This window comes from Tenrec ecaudatus, chromosome 12 (assembly GCF_050624435.1).
Source record: "Tenrec ecaudatus isolate mTenEca1 chromosome 12, mTenEca1.hap1, whole genome shotgun sequence".
NCBI classification, from domain to species: domain Eukaryota; kingdom Metazoa; phylum Chordata; class Mammalia; order Afrosoricida; family Tenrecidae; genus Tenrec; species Tenrec ecaudatus.
In genome coordinates, this window is record NC_134541.1 from 52944859 (window position 1) to 52963494 (window position 18636).

Here is an 18636-nt window from a genome sequence, read left to right on the forward strand (position 1 = left end):
TCTGCACCCTCCTGTTCTCTGTTTCAAATTACTCCCACTCAATGCGTTACAGAAAGTGATATTTTTAATATGTGGTCATTAATAGTAATCATTGGCAATTTCCCTTGTGTTCACACCAAATTTGACTTTCAATGCTAAATAAGTTGCAGTTGTAGCAAATGATACAGTTTATGCTAAATTTTATAAAAACCTGGTCCCTGAGATGGCATCTGGCACAGGGTAAGCACCTCGTCTGTCAAAATGAATGAAAATGGATTTGATTCAAGGCAGAAAACTATCCCTTTCAGCCATTCATTCTACTGGTACTTTTTCCCCATCCCACGTGCCCATCCTGGCAAAACTCACCCCCTTAAGCTCCATGTGAAAAGGAATCTCAGCTTTTATTTCAAGAGGATTAATCCTCTAAGAATGTCTATTCAGCCTCTCATTCTTTTGACACCAATTCTCTTGGTCAAGTTGTGCTGAAAGTGGTTGTTTGACTATGCCATTTCTTATTGATATTCTTTGGCAAGCTGAAATATTCAAGGTCATACTAAACTACTTCCATTTAGGAGCTTTCTGGGAGGTCAGCATGGATTTGATGGGTGCCACTTGGGGTATGGGCAGTGTTTCCAAAACATTAATGCTTCAATTTTACATCAAATTGGAAAAGAGCTGGAAATACACAAAGACTAAGTTATCATTTACCCTGAGAGTATTCTGTGATTACCAGATTGTCTAAGTATGATGGCCTAACACCTCCAGTACTGAATGTACTATATATAATGTGCTTCACCTGTCATAAAAGAGAATAAAGTCCCTAATGTTGTTTCCTGCCTTCACCCCTACTCCATACAAAAGCGAGTGAACCACCCTGTGCTGCTGAAGTGTCCGTTAGGGTTTGTCTCTGTGACAAGGATCAGGTGCTGAGACCTGACCCGTAGGCCTGCTGCCTGCTGTTGTCGTCTGTATCAAACTATTCTCACTCGCTGCATTGCAGAGGGTGATGTTTTTAATTGTGTGGACATGTGTGGGGGGGGAGGGGATGCCCTTTGGAAGAGTGCTCTTGGTTGGATACTTCCGGTGTTCAGAGAACTGAACTCATGCGTGCCTAGGGCAATTTTCCACAGTGTCTGTGCAGTGGGATCTATGTGCAATTTTGAAATCTACTCGGAATACAACACAATTCTAACCTGGATCACAACTTCATTATTTAAAGACATGGAAAAATGAACTACCAATTTAAATGGAAAGGAAAGAAGCCCAGGATAAGTAAGAACGACTCAAAAAGAAGAACAAAGTAGGACACTTAATCCCGTCCCAACCTCAAAACCTATTACACAACCACAGTGGTTAAAACAGCCTGTACTGCTATGATGTTAGATACATAGACCAGTAGAATAGAATAGAGTACCCAGAAATAAATTCATCAACTTACACACAACTGATCTTTAACAAAGAGCCAGAGATCATTAAATGGAAAGAGACAGTCTCTTCAAAAAATGATGCCTCCAAAAAGGAACAGGGAGTATGCCCCACCCCTTGTACAAAAATGAGCCCAGATTCATCAGAGACCTAGCTGTAAATCCCAGAGCTACAGTGACCACCAATGAGAAAATTAGGACAAAGTTGAGGGTCCTAGCGCATAGATTACTATCAAATACAGTGATGACTAAAAATAAGGAATTTATGTTTGTCAGAAGATTTTTCAAATGACAAAATGTAACACCTTATCATCTTATCTCCCTTTTGGCCTATTTTTAAGTTGTTTTTGGTTTTAATATTTTCTCCTTTCTTTTCAATTAAGGGCTTTCTCTGTTATTGTTTTTTTGCTTTTTTTCTTTTGTTTGTTTTATATGATTTCCTGCACATGAAATCCAGGATAGGTAAATCTGTAGAGAATAACTGGATAATAATTATCTTGGGGCTTTGCAGGGAAGCTTGAGGGGAAATGGAGAGCTAACAATGAGTACAAGAAAGAAAAAACTTCTTGAGATTGAATGTGGTGATGATTGTACAACTCTTTAAATATGATAAATAGAACTATTAATTGTATGATATGGGAATTATATGTCAATAAAACTATTTTTAAAGACTCAAAAGATTAAATAGTGAAACCACGGAATGGGAAAGAATTTGTAATAATAGCACACTAGAAGAGGGACTACCATATATACTCAAGTATAAGCCGACCCGAATATCAGCCAAGGCACCTAGTTTTACCACAAAAACTGCATTTAAAATGTGCTGAAACCCCCCAATAAAATGATTAAACAGAGAAAAAGAAAAAACAAAATAAATATAAGTTGTGTTCATGGAAAATGCCCCCCCCCAAAAAAATATTCTGAAAAATGTGACTTATACATGAGTATATATGGTAATTCTAAACACTATAGAAAACTGCAGCACCTCAAATAAGAAAAAATAAATAAACAGCCCAATTAAAAAGTGGGCAAAAGACATGCACAGACAGTTTACCATAGATGCCATCCAAATGGCCAATAAACGTGTGAAGAACTCATGGTCACAAGCCATCTGAGAGATGCAAATCAAAACAGCAATGAGATACCACCTTGTACCTGCATTGACAACCAAGTTGAATAAAAAATTATTTTAATTATTGAAGAGGCTGCAGAGAGATTGGAGCCCTCATAACCTGTTAGTCGAACTGTAAATATATACAACTACTCTGGAAAGTGATAGGGTACCATCTCAAGCAACAGAATAGAAAGTCCATATGACTCAGTAATACCTCTGCTGGGTATCTATCCTAAAAAAGTAAGAGGCATAACTTGACCAGATACATACACACCCATATTCAGTAAAGCACTGTTCACAATAATAAGAAAATGGAAATGGCCTAAATCCCATTAGTAGGATGCATAAATAAACTCTGGTACACACACACATTGGCATACTATGCATTGGATAAATAAGAAATGATGGAACCAAAAACAAAACCCTTCATGACATGGATGAACCTGGAGAATATCATGCTGAGTGAGATTATTTAATCACAAAGATACAAGTACTAATTAGACCACAATTGTAAATGAAAAAATATATTTAAATTATAGGAGAAAGATTTTCATAGCAACCGACTTTGGAGACTGCCAGGGGCAGAAGGGCAATGGAGGGGAGAGAAAGTAATGGACTAGAATACAGATGAAGGGTGTTGATTTGATGTAACAGATGATAGCAATCAATAAGAGGGAGAAGATAAATCAAGGAATGGATGAAAGACACATTTGGGGGTGTTGATTAGAATATGAAGTTGATGGTTCTTATTTACAATATTTTTTTAATTTTGAAAAAAAAGTATACTTAGGCCAGAGCCACAGCCTCCATCACTTGCTTCAGATGCCGGGAGATGGGACCCGGGCATTGGTGTGTCTGGATAGGTCCCATGGCACTCCCAAGCTAGGAAACCACTGAGCAGATAGAGACTGAAACCTAAAAGAACCCCTGTAGGCCATGGTGTAAAGCACCTTCATTCCACACAGCAGTCTCAAGTTGAGAGAAAGAGCTTAGCTTTTAGCTATTTCCATAAAATCAAAGGTGAAAGGAATGTATAACTTTCTAGGATTGCCGCAACAAAACACCATATATTGGGTGGCTTCAAACAACAGAAAATTAATTTTCTCCCAGCTCTGGAGGGCAGAAGTCTAAAATTAAAATGTCAGTAGGGCCATATTCATTTGCTTTCTTCCATGCCTCTTCTAGCTTCTGCTGACTTCTGATCTTCCTTAGTTGATAGAGAGCAGCATAACCCCAACCTCTGCTTCCATCTTCCCGTGGCCTTCTCTGTGCCCTCTCCTCAACATATAAAGACTCTAGTTCCTGGATTCAAGGCCCACCCAAAATCCAAGGGGATTGCATCTTGAGATCTTGAACCAATTACATCTGCAGAGACCTTATTTCCAAATATGGCCACCTTCTGAAGCTTTGAGTGGAAATGAATTTGTGGGGAGGGAAGAGGTTGTGGTAGTCCTTACACATTATCCAAGCCATTTTACTGCTATAAAAAGGAAGGGTTTCTTATATTTTAAATGTCTAGGCTCCAATTGACCTTATGTAGTGATTGTACCTGACCCTTCTATAGATGTTGATAATTATAATAGCGTTATTAATGCTATTATGTTTATTCATCTCACTATATAATTTGTTGAATACAGACTGCTAAAAATACTGCTTTAAGAAAAATGTAATTTTGCCAGTAAGCTAGAACTTCCTCATCAAGTGGTCAAACTTTGAAAAGTTAAAAGTTCTAGGGCTTTCAGAATTGAACATTTAAATTCCATAATGACAGTGTTAAGAGTAATCACGGCTATTATAACTTTACCTAAAAAACAATGCCAGTAAGGCTTTTTCTGTTTAAGTCAGTCACAAGTCTTACATTTATTTTCAGTTTTAAATATTAAATTTCTCTATGAAAATTAAGACTGATTTTTCCTGAAGCAGCCCCAGGCAACCCACGTGAAGGAGCAGTTTCTCTGCTCTGTGCCGAAACCTTCTCTGTGGGGGAAAAAAAGTTTGCAGTAAATTTATACTTGGATTAATGGTGGAGAAGAATTTATTGCAGACAGTTTGGAAGAGTTTCAAATAGGGCTTCTTGTGACACATCTGACCTGGTACATTCCACGAACCTAGACTTATGACCTTAAAAAAAAAACCTAAGCATTTTCTGCATTTTCAGAATTGTGAAATAACCTCTCACTAGCACTCACTGCCACAGAGTCCTTCCCAATTCATAGCAACCCCATCGTAGAGAATAGATCTGCTCCCGTGGGTTTCTCAGACTGAATCTTCATGGGAGTAGAAAGCCTCATTTTTCTTCCCTGGAACAGTTTTCTATTTTCTCACCTTCATTTGAGGAGATTTTTGGACAAATTATTTTTGGATTTTAAGTGATATTTTTCTTATACATTCATTAAGGTAGATTAGCTTAACACTTTTGTTTTATTTACAAAATTGGGTTTGCTACATCAGCAACATATCTAGTAATATATACATGAAAACATGAGTGTCAAAATACACTGAGGGAGACCCATTAGACAGAAAATATTTTTCAAATATATTTAATTTTAAGACTCAACATGGTTCATCTAAGAATAGTTGTTACCTTTCCTTACTTAAAGATGTCCAGTTCTTTTTTGTTCAAGGTCAGTTTGCTGTGAGTATTGTTTGCATCTCTTGGTGTTCTTCCTTTTCCAGACTCAGCTCTTCATTTTTTCATTATGGATTTCTTTGAAAACAGTGGGCGGATGAGATTCTCTGCTAAAGAGATGCCCCTTAGAGGCCAGTGAATTCTATGTTTATATCTCTTGTTATGGGCAATTAAAAACACTTGTTAATCAAATATTTACTTTTTTAAATTGGAAGTAGTAAGCAGTATTTAAGTAACTGTACATTTTCATATAAAAGAGAATGAAAGAAGTTAAGGCTTTTCTTTTTCCTCTCTTCAGTATCATCTTTTCCACCTCCCGTTATTCAACATGGTTTCATATTGATTTTCCTACTTGAACCATCCCAGCCCTTCGAAGGTGTCTTTGTGCAGCTCGTCTGTCTAGAGTCTGTCTGGAGGATGACAGGGCCCCAGAGGGTGCAGTGGTGAATGCTCAGTTGCTAACCAGAATGTGGCTGTTGAGAGCCTTCCAGCCACTCCAGGAGAAAGTGTGGCTGTTTGCCCCTGAAGACTAAAACCCTTTGCCAGGAAGGCAATGTAAACGCATGCTGCCCCTACAAGATACAACACATCTTCCCCATAGGGTTTCCAAGGCTGTAAAGATTAGACACAGAGATTACATCTCTGGAAATCTTTTGAGGCTGTTTTATTCTGTCTTATTTGGTTGCTATGAATTGGAATGGAATTAGCTACATCAAGTTTGGTTGCAGTTTAATGGTATGACACATGCCATGGGAGAATGATCCTACTTCTGGTACACCGTTGTCAAACACTTTCTCAAATTAATGCACTTTTTACATTTTAACTTCACTTTGCCATTGAACCTTTGGAGGCAGGGGATGGACAACGTGTCCAGAAGTCTTCAGTTCTATTACTCTCATCAGGACAGCTGCATCTCATGCAAAAATTGTCGAGGCTGCTTCATTGACTTTCTATGTGGAGCAGGGCCATAGGTTTAAGAATCAAATGCCAGAGAGAAGCCATGAATGGGAAGCAGGAGTAGATTCTGATTGAACTGGAATAGAGAGATGAGCCATCTCTCTGAGACCTCCAGATAACTGGCTCAGAACAGCTTGGAAAGGAAAACACCCATCCCAATTGCAGATCCTAGATCCTCAAAAAATGTAAAATACATGAGATATGGAAATAACATAGCTTTGTGCGTTAGGTTGAGTTGTCTAGAAAGCACATTAGTGGCACTCGTCTATGTACAAGAAAGAACTGTTTTTAAAAAAGAAAGAAATTTATATGAAGAAGCAACTTTACATCAAGAAGGCATCCCTGATTAGGTTTCCAAAATTTTCTGTATTTTTGGTTTGTATTGTTTTCATTTTTCTTTGTACATATTACAATGTATCTCAGAAGTGTTATATTATTGGAGGTCACTCTTTTGAAGTTGTGTTATATGCTTTTCTGTTTTTCCGTATATGAAACCCAGGATTGCTGGACCTATAGGGACAGCAAATAGAATAAGGGTTTGGGGAGAAGGGAGGTACAATGGTGGTGGTGGGATAAAAAGGATATGATGTCAAGGAATCCATGTAGGAAAAAAAATGTTTGGACTGATTGTGGTAACAATTGTACAATTCTACTTGATGTGATTGAACTATGGAATGATATGATATATGTATTAAATCCCAATTAATAAATAATTTTAAAAATCATTATATTGGGAGCTTGTACAATTCTTATCACAATCCATACATAGCTCCGTTGTGTCAGGAACATATGTACATTTGTTGCCATCATCATTCTCAAACATTTGCCTTCTACTTGAGCCCTTAATATCTGCTGCTCGTTTTCTCCCTTCCTCCCCACTCCCCACTACCTCATGAACCCTTCATCATTCATAAATTATTATTATTTTGTCATATATTACACTGTCGGACATCTCCCCCCGCCTTCTTCTCTGCTGTCCATCCCCCAGGGAGGAGGCTATATGTAGATTCTTGTAATCAGTTCCCCCTTTCTATCCCATATTCCCTCCACCTTTCAGGCACCGCCACTCACCATTGGTCCTGAAGGAGTCATCTGTCCTGGATTCCCTGTGTTTCCAGTTGCCATCTGTACCTATGTACATCCTCTGGTCTAGCCAGATTTGTAAGATAGAATTGGAATCATGATAGTGGGGGGCAGGAATCATTTTAGAACTAGAGGAAAGTTACATGTTTCATCGTTTCTACCCTGAACCCTGACTGGCTCATCCCCTCCCCACAGCCCTTCAGTAAGGGGGTGTACCATTGGCTACCAATGGGCTTTGAGTCTCCAATCTGCACTCACCCACATTTTCAATGATATGCTTTTTTGTTCCTTGATCCTTGGTACCTGATCCCTTCAACAGCCTGTGGTCACACAGGCTGGTGTGTTTCTTCCATGTAGGCTTTAGTTGCTTCTGAACTAGATGGCCACTTGTTTATCTTCGAGCCTTTAAAACCCCAGACGCTGTATCTTTTAATAGCTAGGCACTGTCAGCTTTCTTCACCACATTTGCTTATGCACACATTTTTCTTCAGCAATCGTGTTGGGCAGGTGTGCATCCTGGAATGCCAATTTAATAGAACAAAATGTTCTTGCATTGCGTAAGTGCTTGAGTGGAGGCCCAATGTCCATATGCAGCCTTAATACTAAACCTATAAATATATGCACATAGATCTGTTTCCCCACACTCATATAAATATAATTACATATGTACATTCCAGTCTTTAGGCCTCTATAAATACCCTTTGTCACCTAGTTCTTTCCTCTATTTCCTTTTACTTTCCTCTTTTCCCACTATCATGCTCAGCCTTCATTTAGGTTTCAGTAATTTCTCTCAGTTACCTTGCCCTTGCTGAATCCCTACCAGGCCACTCACACCCTCCTTGCTACTGATTTTGGATCACTTATTATTCCCCTGTCCCTGGGTTGGTCAGCACCACCTCCTTGCCCCCTCCTCCCCCTCTCCCGTGTCCCCCCTGGAATCATTGGTCCCATTGTTTTCTACTCCAGACTATTCATCTAGTCTATCTTATCTAAATAGATCTGTAGAGATTATAATGTGCACCGGAAATCAAGTCATAGCAAGATAGACGATGAGTGAGAACACAATTTCCCATAGAAGAATAAATTAATTAAAAGAAAAAAATTTTTAAAGAAAGAAAAACCTGTAAATAGATCAGGATCTGATTTTTGATCTCTAGGCATGTCCTTAAGTCAGGTCCAATGGGGTACCATGCTTTGGCCCCAGAGTCCGTCCTTTGTACTCCCTCAGGGGCTCCCTGCTCTGCTCCCACGGTTGCTGTGTCGCATGCTTTTAGTGGTTTGCCTCAGTGTCACAGGGTCAGTCTGGGCCAGTCCAGGCCCTGAGTCTCCAGTGTTGTCCCCCTTACGGCCCTGGGCCATCAAGGGATGGTGTGCTCATAGTAGGATCAGCCATATTGTCCACTCTGTCCATTGGCTGTTCAGAGCGGGGATATCGTCCTCCAGGTCTAATGGGCCAGGATGTGCTCCACTCTCTCTTCCTCCCCCTTCTTTGGTCCCATTTGCTCTGATCGAACATGCCCCTCTCCCCTAGCTGCAGCTTCAGTGCCGTCCTCTCAAGTAAATTCTTCTGGGGTGAGGGGCAGTTGTCCACGTAGCTTGTATGGGGGCTGAGCCCTCAGGCCACTCCTCTGGCTCCCCACTCCTTGCCGGCACACTGCATTCATCTGGCACTGGCTTTATATCTGGTCCCTCTTTCCCTGTGGAGACACAAACAATACCCTCCCCTTGGGTGGGGCAGTGCCCTATTCCCCCATCACACATATTTTCCTCCTTCCTCCCGCCACCCCCGTTTTAGTTGGCTACCATATGTACCCCTGGATTTGGTCTGGCCCCTGCCAATCTACCTGGACCTCAACCCTGGAGTGTTTGTATACAGTAGCTTTTTCCCTGTGCCCCTTTTACACTTACCTTTCTGTTCTCTCTTTTTATATATAAACTTACCTGAGCAGACTCATGTTATACTTGTCCTTTTGTGCTTGGCTCACTTCACTTAGCACAATTTCCTCCGGTTCTTCCCCTGTGTCGATATGCTTCATGTGTTCATCACTGCTTTTTAGGGATGCATAGTACTCCATTGTATGTATGTACCACAGTTTCTTAATCCATTCGTCTGTTGATGGAAATGTGGGTTGTTTTCAACTCCTTGCGATTGTGAACTGTGCTGCAATGAACATTGGAGCACAGATGTCCGGCCGTGGTTTGTTTCTTGCCTCTTCGGGATTTATGCCCAGTAGGGGGATTGCTGGGTCGTATTGTAACTTGATTTCCATCTGTTTGAGAAATCGCCAAATCTATTTCCATAGTGGCTGTACATACCTTCAGGTCCACCAGCAGTGGATGAGAGTTCCTATCTCACCACAGCCCCTCCAACGCATGTTGATTTCTGGTTTTCTGAATTGGGCTATCTTTGAGGGTGTTAGGTGGTATCTCATAGTTGTTTTAATTTGCATTTCTCTTATGGCTAGTGATCGGGAGCATTTTCTCATATGTTTATTGGCCATTCAGATTTCCGACTCTGAAACTTCTGTTCAGGTCCTTTGCCCACTTCCTCAGTGGGTGATTAGTTTTTCTCTTATTGAAAGCTTGCAAAGCTTTCCCAATCCCAATTAATAATAAATCTTTTTTTAAAAAGTCATTCTAGGCCAATAAGTCTGATGTTATCTGAGGCCTTCTTCAGACTCGTGTAGCTGCTGACTACTGACCCCAAAAGGTGAATTGAGAAGCAGGGAGATCGCAGGCCAGTGGGTACAGAGTCATGTGGATCCAAGGTTGGTGGAAACGTGGCAGGGTATCAACAACTCTTAGGGTCAGGCAGCCAGCATGGGGCACCACTGAAAGCAGACACACTCCCAGCAAGGATTAAGGCAGAGTTAAAGCGAGAAGGCAGTCCCAGTGTCCCCTGTACAAAAAGCCCACGCCCCACGGAGGCATCATCATGCTGTGACGTGATAGATTGGATTCTTCCCTACACTTTGATACAAATTCAAGCTGACATAAAATCTACTATACCTTGAGCTTCAGACCAGTAATAATATTAGTACTAACTTGTATTTGAACAGAATACTTAATCCCCACACACCTGAAATCATCTTACAACTGTTAATATCGCACAGAAATCCTCTCCTGAAAGTAAATGAGTATATTTTCCTGGAATCTGAGAAAAGAGTCAGCCTACTGAAGTTTAATTCCTCGACCTTGAGATGATAGATGTGAAGGAATTATAAACTACACCAAGTTCCAGTGTTTGAGGTTTTATCAAGTTGATTTCTTTTTTTTAATTTTCCCCTCTAAAATTCTGTTTGCTCCATTGCCTGACTTTAAATGCACTAAGAGCGTAGGACCATTAGGATTTTGGCTTGTATCCTAAAAACTGGAAAGCTTTTTGATTGCTCTTTGAAAATAAAAGCAAAGTAGGGTGCTTTAACCTTTTAAAAATAATTAACGTTACCATTTTAGAGTGTATAAAATTATACATTCTATCTTTAATCTTATCGATACTTTTTCTCTCCTGAAATTACTATACAGCATATCATGCTGGAATAAAACCATACCTGAAGTAATCTGCATATTGACATTATCTGAAAAGCATTTCAGTACTATTGTAGATTAGTGGGATCAACCTATAGTAGGAAATATTTTATATATTCCAAGACAGTATTTGACTCATGCACACAGAAGTTAATACAAAGTATTTCCCTTTCTCCATGTACCACATCTGATATTTTTCTTCTTAATTTTTTAAATACTAGTCTAAACCCACCAAGAAGCTTTCACAATACAGCAATATTAAAAACAAAAGGCAAAATGTTGCCTCCAGATCTGTTCCCTTCCAAGTAAAGAGTCCCTGATCTATACATATTTTAATTACATAGCAGGCATTCAACATTCCAAAGCATCGTGTTTATTTTGATTGCTTCTTAGTAAGGGAAGATAAGTCATATTTTTATTCTTCAGTGTGGCGTTAGTTTGTTTTAATCCAGTAATTAAGGAGCTCTTGGTTAAGTTCTTAAACTGATCCAGCAAAAAGCAGCTGACCTCCTGCCTGTGAGGATGACAGTGGGAACGCCTTTGCAGCGCTGATGAAAACGTGGAGATAGCTACTGAAGGCCACCAACAGCCCAGAAACGGTTTTCATTGGTCTGTGCTAAATTCCTGTTGTCTGCCCTCCATCTAGCCTGGCATCTGAAGACTGAAGGTCATAGGGAAGATGGTGTCACTTGGGCTGGTTGAATAATTGTCTTTTCCAACAGTCTTTCCCAAATAAACCTACAGCAGCATATACTCTTAGATGATCTACCAAGCCAAGGGAATTGTTTCAAACAAAAAAAGGTTAAAGTTGCTGCTGATTGCTTCAGGCAATTGGCTATGCTTCCTGCAACCTCCCCCTTTCTTTCCCCAGACAAGCTTTGGTTAAACTTTTTCTGTGGGTCCCTAAGCCATCCTGCTGTCACTGTTTTTCCTGTACTCCTCCAGTCTCTCCCAGAGCCTCCACACTCAGATGTGAGCCTCAAGTCAGGGTGAGAGTACTCCAGAGGGTCTGGATGGCTCTGGGGTTCTGTGCTGTCTAGATATTTATGTTGCTGCTCCAGCGAAAACTGAAATCATCAGTAATTATTTACTTGGGCTGTTGAGTCTAGCCATAGACCACTCAAAATAAGTGGCTGGAATTCAACTTCTCAAATAAACTCACATCACATGTTCTTAAATCATGAAATTTGAGTTCACGTAAATTGATTTTGCTTGATTGATTGTATTTTATACTTTCTGAAAATTGACAGGTAAAAAAATAATTTATATATATTTGAAAAGTTCTAACTTAGGAAAACTATGGACTTGGTGATAGAAGTGAAGCTGGAGATCACATGATAGAATTCTGCATGATCAATGACTTACTTATAGAAAATACCTTTTTACAAGAAAACAAAAGGCATGGACTTCTCCAAATGAAACATACAGAAATCAAATTGACTACATTTGTTGAAAGAGAAGATGGAGAAGGTCAATATCAGCAGCTGATTATGGAGCAGACAACCAATTGCTTAAATGTAAGTTCAGGTTAAAACTGAATAAAATTAGAACAAGTCCAGGAGATCCAAAATATGACCTTGAGTCTATCCCACCTGAATTTCAAGAACAGTTTTGCTGCATTGAGTACTAATGACAGAAAACATGATGAGATGTGGCAGGACATCAAAAACATCATTCATAAAGAAAGCAAAAAAGTCATTAAAAAGATGGAAAAATTGAAAAAATCAAAGTAAATGTCAGAATAGACTCTGAAACTTGCTCATAATCATGGAGTAGCTAAAGTACATGAAAGAAAGGATGATGTCAAGGAGCTGAATAGAAATTCTCAAAGGACAGCTCAAGAAAACAAAGTAAAAATATTACAATAAAATGTGCAAAGACCTAGAATTAGAAAAATAAAAAGAAAGAAAACACTCAACACATCTGAAAGATTCCATGGGCAAAATGTTGAATGATGCAGGAAGCATCAACAGAAGATGGAAAGAACACACAGAGTCACTGTACCAAAAAGAACTAGTCAACATTAATCATTTCAGGAAGTAGCATATAAGCCAGAACCAATGGTGCTGAAGGAAGAAGTCCAAGCTGCATTAAAAGATTTAGCCAAAAACAAGGCTCCAGGAATTGGTGTAATCCCAATAGAAATGTCTCAACAAGCAGATGAAGCACTGGAAACGGTGATGTGTCTGTACAGAAATTTGAAAGACAGCCACTGACTGGAAGAAATTCATATTAATACCCAATCCAAAGAAAAGCGACCCAACAGAATGCTCAAATTATAGAACAAAATCACTGATATCACATGGAAATAAATTTTTGCTGAAGATTATCCAACAGTGGTTGCAACAGTACATTAACAGGGAGCTGACACAGGTCAGGTCATATTCAAAAGAGGATATTGAACAAAGGATTTCATTACTGATGTCAGATGAATCTTACCTGAAAGCAGAAAGATGTTTACTTGTGTTTTAGTAACTGTGCCAATATATTAAACTGTGTGGCTCATAACAAACTATTGATAACTTTGAGAAAAATGGGAATTCCAGAACACTTCATTGTGCTCATGGGGAACTTGTAAACATATCAATAGGCAGTTGTTCAAACAGAACAAGGGAATACAGCATTGTTTAAAATAAAGGTGTGCAATGGAGCATCCTCTTACTATACTTATTCATTCTGTAGGCCGAGCAAATCATCAGAGAAGCTAGATTATATGAGAGGGTACCCCAAAAAATCAGAATTGTACTGGTTGGTACAGAGCTTTCATAGTGTGCATTTTTCCCACTAGGCAAGCATCAAGCAACTTGCTCTGAGTTCGTGCACCCAGTGACGTCACCTGGAAAGGTTCTCTGGTCACAGTAAAATTTTTTTGAAAAGCAGTGGTACTCAAACCTCATTTTTTGTAATGGGCGATTTAAGAAAACATCACACGGCTCAGGAAAAATGCCACAAAAACTGTTGTGATGTTGAACACAGCTTACAAGGACAAGGCTATAGGGAAAACTCAAGTGTATGAGTGGCTTTCTCATTTCACAAGGTGAAATGTTGATTGATGACAAACCTTGTTCTGTGAACTCCTAGTGCATTTGGAGTTTGTGCCACAGGTAAGACTGTTAATCAAGATTTTTATTCAGAGATTCTGAAAAGATTGCACCACATTGTGGGGCAAAAAATTCCTGATTTGTGGCAGATGGGGGACTGGTTTTGCAAGCACCACAATGCACCTACTCACACAGCCATTTTAGTGCACCAGATTTTGGCAAAAAATGGCACGCCTTTCTTTTCCCCAAACATCTGACTCACCTGACCTTGCTCTATGCAGCTTCTTTTTGATTTTGCAAATGAAGAGAGACATGAAAGGACAGCAATTTGACAACATAGAAGAGGTGAAGAAAAAAACGAGGGAGGTGCTGTCAGCCATCCAAACTGATGAGTTTGAAAAATGTTTCCAAGAATGGAATCTCAGATTTGACAAATGTATTAAGTGTAATAGATAGTACGTCAAAGGTGATAAGGTTATGTTGTAAAACAAAAAAAGTTAAATACATAGCTTTGAAAAAAAATTCCAGGTGGTTTTTTTGGGGGGGTACCCCCTCGTATGAAGAAGAATGTGGCACCAAGATTGGAGAAGAGTCAATTAACAACCTCCAATGTGTAGATGACACGCTTTGCTTGCTGAAAGTGAGGCAGACTTGAAGCACTTGCTGATAAAAATCAGGGATGGCAGTCTTCAGTATGGATTACAACTCAATATAAAGAAGACCAAAATCCTCAAAACTGGACTAATATGTAAACATCATGATAAATAGAGAAAAGATTGAAGTTGTCAAGGATTTTAGCTTGCTTGAATTCACAATCAATGCTCATGGAAACAGCAGTCAAGAGATCAAATGACATATTGCATTGGAGAAATCAACTGCACAAGACATTTTCAGAATATTGAAAAGCAAGATTGTTACTTTGAGGGTTAAGATGTGCCTAACCCAAGCCAGGGTGCATGTGAAAGCTGGGCATTAAATATGGAAGACTGAAGAAGAGCTGATGCATTTGAAGTGTGGTGCCAGAGAAGAGTATTGGGAATACCATGGGCTGCTAAAAGGACAAGTCTATCTATCTTGGAAGAATGATGACCAGAATGCTCCTTCGAGGCAAAGATGTCAAGGCTTAATTTTATATACTTTGGGCGTGTTGTGGGGAGAGGGAGCAGTCCCCAGAGAAAGACACCATGCTTGGTAAAGTATAGGGGCAATGAAAAAGAAAACCCTTGGTGAAGTGGATTCACACCGTGGCTGCAACAATGGGCTCAGGCATAGGAACAATCGTGAAGACTGTGCAGGATCACTCTGGGTCAGAACCAGCTTGAGGGCACCTAACAACAACAACAACTTAGTAGGAATAATCTAAGATATTTATCCCTTAGCAAGAGAAAACTCATATTCTGTGTCTTTTTTTATCTATAGAAACAAATGCCTACCAGTTGAAGCAGTCTACTACCATTCAGGATAATATACACCAAACTGAAGACAGATTCCAAAAAGTGGATGTTTCCACTTCACATTTATCAGGTAAGTAAACACAAAGGGTCGATTCAACACTTGAAGCCAATGGTCAAATGGTCAGGTCAGTGGCCAGGCCTATGTTAAGGGAAATGAAGCCATTGTTTGAAAGGTTCTAGAATTTGCTTTGTAACAAATTGTCACTGTGTCAGAATGATCTAGTCCCTTTTCCAATATAATGGTGTGGATTGGAGTGGGGATGGCAGTCCCTCTTTCGCTGAGTCTGTGCTGTCTGTGCCTGGCACAGCAGGTGGCCCTCACAAGTCCCTCAGTCCCACTTGATATGTCACAGTAGCCACTTGTTTCAAGAGCCACAAGAGACACTCCAAATCCCTCTCCTTCCCAGGTCTCCTAGTTTCTTAATCAAATAGGAAGTGCCATGCTGGGCTGCCTTCCCTTGGTAGAATGTCCGGGCATTCTGAATTCTGAAAGACTATAAATTCCAAGATGACAGTTGTATCTATGTAAACTCAAATCAAACTCACTGCCATCATGTCAATTTTGACTCACAGCCGCGTTCTCCGACAGAGTAGTGCTGCCTTGCTGAGTTGTCAAGATTGTTTGTACCTCTTTACAGGAGTAGAAAGCCTCATCTTTTCCCCCCAGTGGCTGATCCTGTAGGTAGCAGCCTGACTTGCAATCACTATGCCACTAAGGTTCCGTCTTTTTGGTTTTTTATGGAATTTTCTTGTTTCCTTGTACTTTATCATATTTTTTATGGTTTTTTTCTTGTTTCCCTACACTTTATCATATTTTTGATGTTTTTCAGTGGTTTTTGTTTTATTATACCTATTTTTTAGTATGTTACCTTAACTCCCTTTTTGAAAGTGAATTAATAATAAACTAATAGAGAAATACATTCTAATGACTTTCTTGTTTTTTCCATAGCCACCATGTAGTAATTTAACATATCAGAATTAACAGTGATTTCTTAATATCACCTTCAGATGTCACACTTTTCTTAAAGTTGTATGTCTTTGGAGAACTAAATATTAGTGTTTCTGAGTTAATTGATGCAAAATTTTGGTTTCCCTTAGGACTTAATAAACTACAGCAGGGTAAATGCACTGGGGTTGGCTTACTGCTGTTGTAGTGATAACTTTATTATTTATTTATTTTAATCATCATTTTATTGGGAGTTCTTACAGATATAACATTTCATAGTTCAGTCACAAAGTAATATTTTACACTTGTTACCACAATTAGTTTAAAAATATTCTCCTGCTTGACCTCTTTGATATCTGTTCCCCTTTGTCCCATCCCTCCCCCTCCCCCAAACCCTTGTTATTGTACACACACACGAGGGGATACCAAAAAAAATGGATTTTTTTCCAATCTATGAATTTAAACTTTTTTACAAAACAACTACAGTATCTCCAAAGTACTCTCCATTGCACTTAATACATTTGTCAAATCTGAGATTCCTTTCTTGGAAACATTTTTATTTTTAAAATCATTTTATTGGGGCTAATACAATTATTATCACAATCCACCCACATATATCCATTGTGTCAAGCACATTTGTATATTGGTTGCCATGACCATTCTCAAAAAATTTGCTTTCTGCTTGAGCCCTTGGTATCAGCTCCTCATTTTTCCCTTCCTTACCCACACCCTAATCCCTCATAAACCCTTGATAATTTTATTATTATTTTGTCATATCTTACACTGTCCAGCATCTCCCTTCACCCATTTTTCTGTTGTCTGTCTCCCAGAGAGGAGGTTATATGTAGATCCTTGTAATCGGTTCCCCCTTTCTACCCCTACCCACCTTCGCTCCACCTTCTCGGTACCGCCACTCTCACCACTGGTACTGAAGGGGTCATCTGTCCTGGATTCCCTGTGTTTCTAGTTCCTATCTGTACCAATGTACATCCTCTGGTCTATCAAAAGATACAGCGTATGGGGTATTAAAAACTTGAAGGTAAACAAGCAGCCATCTAGCTCAGAAGCAGCAAAGCCCACATGGAAGAAGCGCACCAGCCTGTGTGATCATGAGGTGTCGATGGGATCAGGTATCAAGTATCAAGGACCAAAAAAAATCATATCATTGTGAATGAGGGTGAGTGCAGATTGGGGACACAAAGCCCATCTGTGGGCTATTGGACATCCCTTTACAGAAGGATCGCAGGGAGGAGAAGAGCCAGTCAGGGTGAAAGGTAGCAACAATGAAACATACAACTTTCATCTAGTTCTTAAATGCTTCCTCCCCACCACTATCATGATCCTAATTCTACCTTACAAATCTGGCTAGACCAGAGGATGGAGTGGTAACTTTAAAACGGAGCCTACTCTGCCCTAATAGGGAGCATCATATCTTTGGGAAGATGTAACATTTCATAAACTGTTTACTTTTATCACCTTCTTCATGCTTGAGTCACAGAACTAGTGTCTAGGAGGATCTTAAAAAGAGCTTATCCAGCCACCTCACTTTACATATGAGGCCCCACCTGCATTACTACTGGTTTTTAGTCACACACAGTTCAGAAGAGAATGCCACAGATGTTTTTTTTTTTTTTTTGGACAGCTGGTCAGACAGGTTCAAAGAATGAATAAATTTTATATAAGTTGTAATCTATTGGATATGCATTTAAAAACTATGGCACTATCAATAATGTATTTGTTCATTAGTTTATTTTAAGTGAAGAAGTCTTTTACTGGTTATGTGGTCAAACACTTTTCCATTCCATTAACTCACTTTACCTTTTGCGCTATATACTTTTCAAGATTGCCGAGCTTCCTGCGTTAGGACCACAAAAGTGCTTCTTATGAACGTGACTGCCAAGCGTGAGACATTTATACGTATTCTTCATCTGGTCCCACATTGCTCTTTACCTCCACCTTTCACAGTAACCCTAAGGCCTTCCCCGTGCTCTAACGAGGAGGAGACTAAGGGCTCAGAGTAGCGAGGGAAACTGAAGTTTCCATATACCAGATGAACTTTCCCCGTATTGGCACTTACGCCGTGGTAAGCACAAACCACCCACAAATCGAAGTGTTCAAGAAGCACATGTTTCAGTTGCTTTCTACTAGAGACGTTGTAGGTCTCAGTCTTTTAGTCTCTGGTCTTGTCACCAAGGAAAGCCACTTACACCTCATATCGGAGTTTTCGTGTCTGAAAAGACCTTGTCCTGTTGAGCATGTGGAGAATCTCTTCAGCCTGAAAGTGGCTGCATTGTCAAGAGAATTGTTTTGCAGTAGTTACATGCAGGCAAGTAGGTTATAGGGTTTGAAACTCAGAAAATGCCATTTTAAAATATGATCTCTATTTATGATCTCCAAGAACCAATTAAGAACCAAAAGTATAGCAAAAGCATCAAGGCTGAGGAGGCACGGAGGCTGAGTCGGAGATTGTCCTGCTGGTTA

The 18636-nt window shown here is 39.6% G+C and overlaps 1 protein-coding gene across 4 annotated transcripts in view; it reads left to right on the plus strand.

Annotated features, from left to right (window-relative positions):
* Positions 1–18636, plus strand: part of KIZ (kizuna centrosomal protein) — a 174980-nt gene that overhangs the window by 142621 nt on the left and 13723 nt on the right. For all 4 annotated transcript variants that reach the window (XM_075564044.1, XM_075564047.1, XM_075564045.1 and 1 more), the window contains one exon: positions 15175–15279. In XM_075564044.1, the coding sequence (XP_075420159.1) occupies positions 15175–15279 (105 nt within the window). The remainder of the gene's footprint in view (positions 1–15174; positions 15280–18636) is intronic.